We start from the raw sequence: 12,236 nt of genomic DNA, 5'->3' as shown, positions 1-12,236 counted from the left end.
TTTACCTTGGGCACCAAAAACCTTTGCTTGCCATGCTAAATATAAAGGGATAGACTTTATTTTCACAAGTTTATTTAAAATACCCAGTGCAACTCTGAAGCCTGAGGTAGAAAAAAAGGCCTTCTATTTTCTTTCCCTCAGGAAAAGAGTTATGCAGAGAATGTGTGAGCAGATAATAGACTAATTCAAACCTTCAGACCAGATGTCTTCAGAATCATACTATCACTGAAATTAAAGCACAAACAAACATTTGGGACTGACGTAGTTCCTTCAAATAGGAGAATGCCTTGGTCAGGGTTGCTCATTTTGGAACAGACTGAGAGAAAGCAGAATCAAAATGAAGAAGTTTCTTGTGTTGGTCTCCTTTTTGGTCCTACTGACCACTGTTACAGGTAGGAGTTTATATCGACAAACCTGCATATGTGTAGAGCTGCAGAGCATATAAGTAGTATTAGTTTGTCAACCTTCTATTCTAGTATTAATTTTTCATATATTTTAATATATTTGATTTTTAACACTCAACCATTTTTATATTGCAGGCTTTCCAGGATTTGATTTTTAACAATCATGATTTTGTATTTGATATTTAACTCTCTGCATTACCATACTGTTACCACAAAATTTTAGTTTTATTTGCTTACTATTTTAATATTATTTCACCAAGGTCCTGCAAGTGGAATGTTCAATGCAATCTCTTCTTTGCAATGTATCTAACTCATTACTTTGAAAAGAATCCTATAAAGCAACACAGAAAAGAACAAAGAGTTGGAAGAGCAACTAATGCCAGTGGTGTGATGGTGCTGTTGTATTTGCTCATTTTATAGTACCATGAATATGTGGGCTTTGCTTCATACTAGTAGGACAAGAGAAAACACAAGTATAAAAATGGTTTAAAATTCCACTTCTATCTTTTGGAATGCAATATCCCCTAGGAAGGGGTTGTAATGAAAGAACACTTTGTTTATAGGAAAAAAATCAGGTTTGGGGACATTTCATTTCACAACTGATAGATAAAATACTAGCTTTTTGATAATTTCAGAATTAATTTCTGCTGTTCTATCTTTAGACACCTCACCAATTTTGTCTGAAAAAGATGCCAAACAGCTGCTGAGGACTCGTCATGAAGAGAGACCAAGAAAAGCTGGTTTCCCTGATGAACCAATGAGGGTGATTTATGTTATTTACTCTTAAATTGCATTAACTGAAAAACCCAACACCAAATCCCCCAAACCATTTGAGCTTAGTATTAAATTTCTATTGCTTCCAGGTATTATGTTATGAATATCACCCTTTAGAGCAGCTGAGTTCTTCCATGAAATATTTAAAAAACCTTTAAATTCTTTCAATTACAGTTAAAAACATTCTGCAAGTGCTGAGTATGGCTCAGGAAATGTTCACTTGCAGAATGAAGAGATCATTTATCATGGTTCAAAAATACCAATCAAATTTTTGAGAAGAAAATGGCTTTTAATTTATAGAGATGTGGATTTCATGAGCTTGTGCCTGAAGTAAGTAACAGGAAAAGTCTTCTGCTTACAGGACGTTCTGCATTGCAGGCAGAGAGGAGATGGAGGTGCCAGTGGTCAGTGTGGAGGCTGAGGTAGTTCTCAACCAGCTTTAAAAATAATTTTCTTTCATTGACTTATTTATGGATGCTACAGATAGGATTTTTTAATGATATTGTAAGAGTTTTTCATTGCTGGCTTAATGCAACTGTTTTGGGCTTGCATGCAGTATCTACATTTATTTCTTTCTAAACCCTATTACAACAAAAGAAAAAGAATTAAAGAGCCTTCTGTTTTCCTTGCTTTGACAAGACCTAACACATAATCCTGCACTCATCAAGGGTACTTAAGGTATTTTAAAACTACTCCCTGTTTCTTTCCAAAGTAAATAAACTGAGCTAAAATCACATGGTTCTGAAGAGGCAAAGCCACAGAAGCCAGGAGCACACAGGGAATTGTGCATGTGAGGAGCACAGGGGGCTCAGTTTAGCAAGGTGCTGCACATTTCTGGGCGCCACCGGACATGAAGAGCACCATGGAGACAAGAAATGCCTTGCAGGATTGCAGAAACAGCTTCTGGTTTCCCCTTTCCAGTGGGCAATGTACACCAGACAGACAGAATCCACCTGCCCAACACTGGGTGAGCACACAACAAACCAAAGCTGTCCCAGATATTGCTCCGTGCTTGTTGACAACCCTGTACACTGAACATTGCACAACACAGCCAAAAACCAGAAGGCTGCACTGCTGCCCACAACACTCAGGACTGGGTTGGTTTCTAAGTTGTTAAATAAGCCTTGTAGTTTTTGCAAATGAGCAGGAATACAGCTCCTATCTGCTGTATAACCACAATTAAGGTTATGTGGTAAATATAACAAATATTGAATACAGAATTAATGAAGCAGCAGAACAGTTGGATTGAGATAATTCCTGTATGGCAAGAAGCTCTACATGCATGCATGCAACATTTAATCTATGGTTTAGTTTTAGCTGGTCCTGTGAGGGGCAGGGAGTTGTGGTGATCCTTATGAATTCTGTGACTCTGTGGGGAGAGGAGGGATTCAGGGCTAAAGAAATGTTTTTCATGACCATTAAAGAAATGGATTTCTGACTCTGCTTCTCTGTCCTTGACACTTTCTGTCCTACCACTTTTTGAGAAATTTCAGCCTCCTTTTATTTATTTTCTTTTGTTTTTCATTTAGAAAGCAAAGCTGACCCTCTGTAAGAAGAGCCAAATCATGAGTATTTGTTTTGCTCCCTAAATGTCAAGGTTTTCAGTAGAAAAAGAAAAATCTTCAGATAAAAAACCAACCCTCATTGCCCTGTGGAACATGGAGATTTTCCATGAGAATGAAGGTGCATGGCTGCTGCATCCCTGGGCACAGCTTGTGCACATGGACTCAAGGAGAAAAACTGATTTTGTATGGGTGCTTTGTAGCAGAGTGAAATGAATGCTGGGATGAACCCACCTCTGTTCATCTGTTTTAAGCAAAAGCTGTTTGTACTGGGCCAGATCATGCTGAGCTGGGGAACGTGATTTGCAATTCTTTGTGACACTCTTTGACTTCCACAGTGCTGCTTGAGTCAGAAACCTGTTCAGTTACACACAGAAAGATCAGCCCCTTTGGATTATTAGAAGAAAATGTAATTTATGTTATCAGCATGCTTTAAACTTAATTTGACTGAGACCCTGCTTTGACAATGTGGCATCCTCTCAGTCACACAGTTGTGTTCCCTGCCAGTTCCTGAGGCATCTCTCCCCAGAGATCTGGGCCAAGGCTCTGGGGCTGAGAGCAGAGGGAGCCCAGGGAAAGGCAGGATCCTGATGCTGGAACACTTGGCCAGTGCAGAGGGTTTGGGCTGCAGCTTCCATCCCAGCAGTGCCCACTCTGCAAAGCAATGGGGGATTATTTTGAATAAATGTATCTGGTGTTCACAAAGCTTATGAGCCCACTGGGACTGGGACTTTTTAAAAGTAAATTTTGTCCCTGATGAGGTCAAGGTTTTGGTACACAGCCCGTTTTATTTCAATAAATTCATTGCTGAGACCAAAGCCTCTCTCTATAAATTGGTGTAGGAAATTCACATTATTTTATTTATCACCAGTCAGCACCGGTGTTTTAACTTATTTTTGATATTATGAGCACAAAAGGTATTGAAAATTCGAACAACTTATGCTTAAAATAAAACTAGTGTTGAAGGAATTACAAATGGGGTTTGATAAAGCCATTGTAATTTTATAAGATATAGATTTGGCATAGATAAGAGCTTAAATTTTGTTGCTGCAAGTATTTTTAGATTTATAAATGTTTAGAGTAATGGAAATAAACTGGCTGCAGCACTAGAACAGCTTGTGGCTTGGCAAATGTGTAGATAGTGTGTGCTACCTACTGGAACCCTTCAGTCCTGCCACATGATCCTGCAAGGGTTAATGTTCTTTAAGCAGCAGGAACCAGTTTTCAAAAGGGGCTATAACAAATCTGTTTGTGAGAATCCTTTGTACCCAACAAAGGCTTCTGTGTTGATATGCAAATAAGAAATGTGTATACAGAATTCCTAATTTATGAATATTGTTGTATAATTCTTGCTCAACACCTTTGCTGCTCTGGAGAGGAAATCATTCACTAAATATTGCTAGGCTGGGGCAAAGTGACCAGCAACATATTTCACTATATTTGATTATTTTAATGGATAAATTACTGGCTCTTCCATCAGCTGTGAAATTATCCTGGGTCCCTGGCCTGACATTAGAATTGAGTGATGACACAATTAAAGTTCTTTTGCTTTGCTTTAAACAGGAGTACATGCTTCACCTCCAGCGCTTGGAGCAGAGATCAGAAGAGCAATTCCTTGAACACTGGCTGAATCCTCATTGCCTCCCACACTGCAACAGGGACCTGGTGCACCCAATCTAATGGCATTGCCCACCCTCCAACTGGTATATACACATATACATTTATATTTATATATATATCTTCTACAGTTCATCTTCTTTTCTCCACAATGAAAGGCAGAGCCACACCCTGGGAGAGAGGGTGGGGATGCACCTTGTGCTGGAAGCTGTTGGGCAGCTGAGCAGGGGCAGGGAACAGAAGAGTCCCAGCACCAACTCTGTCACTCTGTTCTGTTAATAAAACTCTGGTTATGCATTTCTCTGCTATGTGGGTGTAAGGTGACTGCAGAACATTCTTATTAATGTGGCTTCAGATTGCTCCTGCTTCCCTCCTGTTCTTTTTCCAACTTTTCTGTTCAAGTCTTGTGCTTGTTCTCTTAGCTCTCAGTGGCACTGGGGCAAGATTAAACTCAGTTGTCATCCTGGAGATATTCAGGATGCAGTCTGACCTGCAAGGAGGTTTTTCAAACAGACATGAAATTTGTCAACTGAGATAAGTTTGAATAATAACCATAAAAGTGAAGCTATATCATTCCCAGTTAACTTCTTAATATAAAAGTTGCAGATTTAGCTTCATATTTCAAAAGTTTTAAGCAGTAGAATACAGAGATGGTATCTGTCACAGCTGATCTGTTTCAAAAGATGGAAAGTTCATCTGCTTAAAATTCTTATATCTATTTGTACTTCTTTAAATACCTTTAAAAACTGAGGTTGTGGTAGACTTCAGTGGGGCTCTATTAATCCACAATAAAACAAAGGTCTGAAACTAATTTAAAAACAAAAACATAACATTCCCAAACTTCAGCCTTAGGGGGTAAGTTGGCAATTTTCAAAAAAATCTTCCAGCTGAGACACATCTGAAAGCTGGCTCACTTTAGCTACAGGAATTCTTCCCAACAGCTGCTCCCAGGCCACTGTGAAGAATTAATGTTAGAAAAGTGTTTAAATTTTTTGAAGCCCTTAAGATGTCACTGGTATGGCCAATGTCAGCATGGATTTTGATATTCTGGGTTCTTTTTTCTGCAGGTCTCCACATGATTAAGGAGGACAAGTTTATTCCTGCATTGGCTACGTGCTCACTGTAGAGCAGAACCTCTCTGCAATCCTCGTGGTACAGCAGAAATTCCAGCTCTGGGTGGCCTGATGAGCTCTAGATCACCATGCATTTTCTACCAGCAATGATTGCATGCATGAATAACTGAATTGAGGGTTTCCACAGTTTCTGAGGTTTGGGCAACTGATTAGTCCTAGAGTGTCCTTTCAAGGGCACAGGTTTAGACTGTCTGAAGCAAGAGGAATTTGGAGGGAGAGGTTAATAGAAAATTGCAGAATAGCAACATGAAGAGAAGGCCAGCTTTCTGGGCTTTGGAGGAATCCTTAATTACAGTTTTCTAGGTTAAATAATATTTCATGAAGACATAACATTTATGTAACACTATTTCCTACTGCTTGATGAGTATTTCATGTATTGTTTCATAATAAAAGCTTGACTCAATTTCATTTGCAGATGATTTTGTTCTCTTAGTCTCCCATAGTATATTCTGACAAAACTCACTGGAACTTCAGTTTTGTGAAGTACCAAGGCAACATCAGAAGACTTTGTAGGACCAGCAGCTGGGAAGCCCAATGGTGCTGACTAATAAATGTGTAGTTTCTCTGCACAATTATCCTTTTCCCTTGTAATTCTGCCAGGAGGGGCAAATGAATCCAGCCAACCCTTTCCTGCCTGTGTGCCTTTACAACTTATAAGTTATATATGTTATATAAGTCTTTTTCTTGGAAAAGAATATCTTGTACAGTCAGATGGGAAACATATGATACCTGCAAAACAACACAAAAAAATGCTTGATGGCTCTTAAATGACTGCTGTGATCAGAATTACTTATGGCAACAGAATTAGTTATGAATGGAGCAAAGTAACTTTCAGAGCTCCTCACTGCAGTCACACTTGAAGCCTGAGGACTGAGAGCAAAATAAAACACAATTTAATTAATATCTGCAAGGTAATTAGTGCTACAGAGCTCTTGACAGGCTGAACTAGATCAACAGTTTTTCTGATATACTTTTCTTCCAGTAAAACTGCTCTTGTAGATTACTCCAAGGAAATAATTTAAATCTCAAAGCATCAAAGGCTTGCTTTCCCCTACTGCCAAGATAAATCATAGATTAAATCTGGGAGTGTGAAAAAGTATAATCAGGCTGCTATTGTGTGCTTCATTCATAAGTCTCTCAATACAGAGATCTAAATTTGCATATCTCTTTGAGTTAAAGTCACTAGGTGAAATCCTGGCTCTGTTTTTATTTGCACAATGAAAAATTCATTTAATGACAATTATGTCAACTGTCACCCTGTGAAAGTCGTTTTTCAAGTACTTCTTTGAAATGAAAGAACTCCCACCTAGTTATACTCAGTCATTTTGAAGGTAACCAGGAAGGTTAAGCAGAAGGTTCTGCTCAGTTCTTCTCAGTAACACTGAGCTAATCCTGGGGCAAATGTGGAATATTGTTCATTGCTTTGCAGTTTGCTTTTCCACATGAGGGCCAAAAGATCTCATGTAGGGATCTCAACTAAAAGTGAAGTACTATTAAGTCTAATTAACAAGGAGGAAACTAGAAACAGAAAAGTGAAGTATTTAATGATCACTGATCCCCATTCTCTCCCACTTCACAAGGGAAGGAATTGTGGTGTAGCGCTGAGAGCCTTCAGCCCACATTGGTGTCAGGCTGATGGGCAAAGGAGCCAACTCATATTTGCACTCATGTTCAAACCAAACCCATCTCTCTTATAAATATCTGCACCTCTGTTCTGGGCTAGAACTGACCACTGAAGAACATCCTGGTCCCTCAAGGCAAGAAAAGCAGCAGACACCACAGAGGAAAGTTTGAAACACAGGGAATAAAGGGAGGAAAAAAAAGTATGAAGGAAAGGAGAATGAACTAAAAATGTTGAAGTTAATAAAAGAAACCTAGACTAAAGCCTATGAGTGCCTCAGGAATCCTGTGATCATGAAGAACATAGCCAAGTTACTGCTTTGTAAGACATGCAGCTCTTCTGTCAGATTTAAGAAGCCAAGTCATCCCTTCACAGGAATTAATTTTGGAGGTAAACACAGAAACAGCCTCCAGCCTATGGGACAGGCAGCCAGAGAAGGGGAGGCCAGCACAGCACAGCAGACTTTCATAAGTTTGCTCATCACTGGCAAACTCTGAAAGCTGAAGAGAGAGTGAAGGCATGTGACTGCTTTAGACTGCTTTAGATTATTGCCATGGATGCAGAGCCCCTCAGCCTGCTTATTGTGTATTTCTGCATGCCCATAACATATACCCAGTGTTTTACACAGAATCCAGTGAACTAACAAGACAACAGGATCTCAGATCAAGTATAAATAAATTAGCTCAAGCATTTATTGTGACTCAGCAGTGAAAAAACTGATAGATAATTAGCATAAGAAGTAAACACTGCATAAATTTTTACTTAGTTATAGCTACAGAATTATGTAATTAAGATTTTTTTTCAGAGTCCTTCAGGGTTTTTTTTATTCTCCTCCTCTACACAGATCTTTCCTTCAATGCTCTGCTGTGCTTGAATTCCTCTCTATAGTTGAACTAGACCGAGTGTGTTCAAGGATTAGTTGCAGGTTTGTTTTTCTCCATGTCTAAAATCTTGGGGAAAAACGCTGGACTTTCCTACATGCCTGCAAACCAGAAGAACAAGCATTCTGAAAGGTGAATACTCAAGGTGGGAAAGCTGGAAAAATAATTGTTTTCCAAAAGCTTTTAAAGAGAAGGATTAAAACATTCCTGGGAAAACCTTCCATCCATATAAACATGATCACAAGCTCCCATCACTGAGCTGTTTTACGGGCAGTGCTTTTCCCGAGCTGAGCAGCTGCCCACTAGATGCCACTGTTTCTGCGCTCAACCAGGAGCCAGCCCACAGGGCTGAGAGCACCACATCCCTCCTCCTGCTGCTTGTTTTTCACTCCTTTTCTGAAAACGTTCAGCTCAATGGATCAAAATCAAAAGTCACCTCTATCCCATAAAATAAAGACCTTCAGGACAGGGCTGATTTTCCCCCTCTGGGCTGCAGACTGCTCTGAGTGTGGTGTAGGTGTGGTTCTGCTTCATTATGCCAGAAAGAAAAGGCTGAAAGTTCCTTACAAGCACATTGTAGTGGTTTGTGGCTTTTTACTGCCTGCCATCCACACACAGAAGATTTTTGCTAACAGAAGATTTTGTGGGTTTGCAGAAGCTGTTCCCTCTCAGAGTAGATCATTTCATCCGTGTTCACTTTCCCCAAATTAAGCTGCAGACTGATCAACTGGTAAAAGCATCATTCTTCAAGGCATGACATTATCTTCCTACATTTATTATCTTCAGCAGCATAGGGAGATATGTGTTAGGTGCTGTACAAAGTGTACTGAAAAGGCAGACTGTGCCCAGGGCCAGAAATGTAGTGTCTCTCTATAAAGATCACATACATAATATCTGCTCTAATTTTAAATACACAAGAATTCCTTGAAAAAAGGCAAAGGCTGGGATTTTTGAAAGCATCAACTTTTTCAGCAAGGCCAAAAGATTTTATCACAGACAGATAAATAGGATATGAATTAGTTACACTAATGCCACTAAGCATTTGGCAGTTCAACTAATTGGCTCTTTCTACCAGACTTACCTTGCAGGAAAACATGCACCAGAAGTTCTTATTTACCAAGACAGGAATTTCCAGAAAGCTCCCTGAAAGCAAGTCAGTCACTTGCTTTATTTGAAATTCGCTTTCACAGTGGTGAAGGTAATGAAAAATGCAAAACTAAACTTACCAATTGGATGATTCAGTCTTTGTCTGCTTCTCAGGGAGGCTGAGCAGGTGAGCATGTTCTCCCGCTCACAAAGACAGGACAGCTGCTCTGGAACATTACTGAAACATGAATATGAAAAAGAGTTATAAAGAAAATGCCTATAACCATCTGTAATGATGATATACTGTGTATGGAAATGTTTCCCTGCAGCACTCCAGGGCTTTTCTTTTTTTCTTTTTTTTTTTTTTTTTTTTTTTCTGTTTCAATTGTCAGAATATTGTTTTGAATGAAGATTTCTGTTGCTCCCAGTGAATGAATGCATAAATAATTTCTGAAGCAGTGGAGTGAAATTGGATTGATTGAATGTGATCACTGCAGTAGGAGCCTACTTTAGATTCTCAGTAAGAACTTATTTTTTAATGACTAAAGAGATCAGAGTGGATTTTAGAAGGTTATCTGAGCCTTTTATGGTCTACAAAGAGTAGAAAATCTTGTGAGAACTATGTATCTTGAGATTTCTGATGTGTGATTAGAAATGCTGAGTGATCTGTCTCCTATCTGGCATTTTAATCCTTTGTCAGGTCTGGGGGTAGAGATGTGCACTAAAATGACAAACAGTAAAAAGCAGAAAATGTTCAATGAACTCTGAGTTAATAAAATCCTCCTTATTCTATCAAAGCAGCAGGGCCAGTGTCAGCTCAACATGAACCCAAAAGTTTGGAGCACTAATGTTATTCCAAATCTCAAGCTCATCTTCATAATTTGTTTTTTTCACTAAGAGATGATCAGTTGAAGTGCATTTGTTTTTTCCACATTTGGGGAAATTTGGATCAAAAGATCCATCTGGGCATCTTTCTATATAACACAAGCATCATGCACATACATTTATTAAATTGAGTGAGCAAACCTTAAACACAGGAGATCTTAGACCAAAGTGAGGCAGAACATTGCTTCATTTTGTATTTTGTATTTGTCAGAATAAACATTTCAAGAAATTAATTCAGCAAAGTGCTTCAGATGTTCAGAATGTACCTGGCTTAGAGATTTGCTAAGAACCTTTGGTGTGACTCTGAAAATGTTCCTGTAGTGTCCATAAAACTGAGACCAATCCTCAAAATGGACTGGAATATCTGATTCACAGCACTTCTCCTGTCCAGATATCAACAGAGCTCAATGTTCCATCAGTGCAGGATAGACTTCTATCTACTTCCCATGCCCTGTAAAGGATTAGTTCCAGCAACAGTAATAAACTCCTGTGCTTCTATTACCAAAATATGGTTTATAAGCACTCAAGTAATTAGCAGAGCACTTTTCTTTTTTTTCTTCCCTGGCAAATACTTTGATTAATGTTCTGGCAAAAAAAATGCCCCAAAAACAGTGAAAAAAGAGAGAGCATCACTGAGTGGCAGCCCCAGGAAAAGCCACAAAAAGGGGTTTGTGCTCAATTTATTGGAGTCATGGTCCACACAGGAGCAGCACTGGGCTCTCCCTGTCGGGAACACTCCAGCAAAACAGGGCCAGGCTGTTTCTGCAATCATAGAATAATGCTGGGACAATAAATTTAAAGGTCCAGTGGAAGACTCTAATTTACTGGGAAATGACAATGCATCTGAGGCCAACCTATGTAAAATTTACTCCTTCATTTCTTGGTTCCCTGCTGCTGAACATTACTCTGAGGCTGCAGATGGAGTCACCATCCATGGACCATCCCAACCTGTCAGAGCCCTACTCAGAGCAGGGTGTGTTGATTCCTCACCTTGCTAAAAATGCAACTACAATGACTTAAAAGAGATAAAATACATATTTTCCAAATGTTATGTTCACAGAACAAATTCTTGCTGGAAGCAGGGATGGATCAAGGCTGAACTGCTACTGGTCACCTCCTGGAGTCCCATGAAGGAACCAGAATTTCATTTATCACTTGGAAAATGTGGTTCTACTCTGCTGGGTATGAAGAAAAACTTGAAACACAAATTGTGCACAGCAGATTCTGTGCCTTTAGGGAGGGAGCAGTTCCAAGGCATGTGACACCTTGTTCTTCCCAATTCTGATATTTGCTGGCCATTCTCAGGTGTGCCAGGTTCAAGTCTGAGCAGGAGCCTCATGGTAGAACCATAGCTGTGCCTTCACTCAGCCCTGCCCACTATGCAAATACATTAATTCATTTCCCACTTGTGAAAACCATGATTTCAGGCTCATTTATATACAAAAGCAAAACAAATAAATGAAGTGGATCTGTGTCTATATTTATTTTTACATGCATATATATATTTATGAATATTTTAATGTGCTCTAAATTATAGAAATGTAGCTTAGGTTTCAACAGTGGATGGATCTGAACTGCATTTCAGCATTCCAACTGCAGAAATTAAGGTTTCCAGGAACATTTTCTGCCCAGAGTGATTTATTTTTAAGTCCTCACTATTTGAGTGCATTTCAGTGATACACAAAGTTTTGCTAAGATCAAATCTATAGCACCAGAGGAGGGTTGGGGGTGAGTTGTTAGTATTTTGTATAAGAGTCATAGCAGAAAAAACAAATATCCCCTTCTTCATTTACCATTTGATACTTTAGAGCTGCTCAGGGAAAGACAGAAAAATGTCTTTATTTCACATCACACAGCTGTTGCACTGCTGGAGAACAACAGTTTAAATATTAATATGACTTTGGGGCTAAAAGCTTTTCTTAAGAGACACTTTGATGCAATGAGTTTCAGCCAAGTGAACAATCACAAAAATAGAGTCAAAGACCAAAACCCCTCCAGCTGATAAGAAGCCAGTTTATTTATTTATTGGTGTGTGCTTACAGAATTGATCTGTGTGATTGCCCCAGCTACAGCTTTCCAGCCCAGACTCAGGGAAGAATTGCTCATGGATGAGACCATGACCTCTGGAGTGACAAGTTTTCCTTTTCTCACCCCAGGCTTTCAGTGGGAATTGGACCTGCTCAGGTCTCCTCACCAGCTTTGGTGAAATGAGAATAATTCTGTGCAGTTCAGGCTGCTTTCATCAGCTGCACAGCCTCCTCAGCAGCTGTGCC

The 12,236-nt window shown here is 39.3% G+C and overlaps 1 protein-coding gene across 1 annotated transcript; it reads left to right on the top strand.

The window, feature by feature from the left end:
- The first annotated feature begins 292 nt into the window (after window positions 1-292).
- On the top strand, window positions 293-5,880 carry C19H17orf67 (chromosome 19 C17orf67 homolog). Its single transcript, XM_058817463.1, has 4 exons — window positions 293-392; window positions 1,067-1,167; window positions 4,304-4,443; window positions 5,425-5,880. The coding sequence occupies exons 1-3, from the start codon at window positions 338-340 to the stop codon at window positions 4,418-4,420; spliced, it is 273 nt and encodes a 90-aa protein (XP_058673446.1). The 5' UTR covers window positions 293-337; the 3' UTR covers window positions 4,421-4,443; window positions 5,425-5,880.
- Window positions 5,881-12,236: the final 6,356 nt, after the last annotated feature.

This window comes from Ammospiza caudacuta, chromosome 19 (assembly GCF_027887145.1).
Source record: "Ammospiza caudacuta isolate bAmmCau1 chromosome 19, bAmmCau1.pri, whole genome shotgun sequence".
NCBI classification, from domain to species: Eukaryota; Metazoa; Chordata; class Aves; order Passeriformes; family Passerellidae; genus Ammospiza; species Ammospiza caudacuta.
Note: the sequence above shows the minus strand (reverse complement) of the source record. Positions and strands in the feature narration are given on the sequence as shown.

Bases quoted from the DNA above. Each gene is read 5' to 3' on its own strand.
- C19H17orf67 (XM_058817463.1), top strand. From the start codon at position 338: ATGAAGAAGTTTCTTGTGTTGGTCTCCTTTTTGGTCCTACTGACCACT. The intron at 393-1,066 runs GTAGGAGTTTAT...TTCTATCTTTAG, and splicing joins CCTACTGACCACTGTTACAG to ACACCTCACCAATTTTGTCT. The intron at 1,168-4,303 runs GTGATTTATGTT...TGCTTTAAACAG, and splicing joins TCCCTGATGAACCAATGAGG to GAGTACATGCTTCACCTCCA.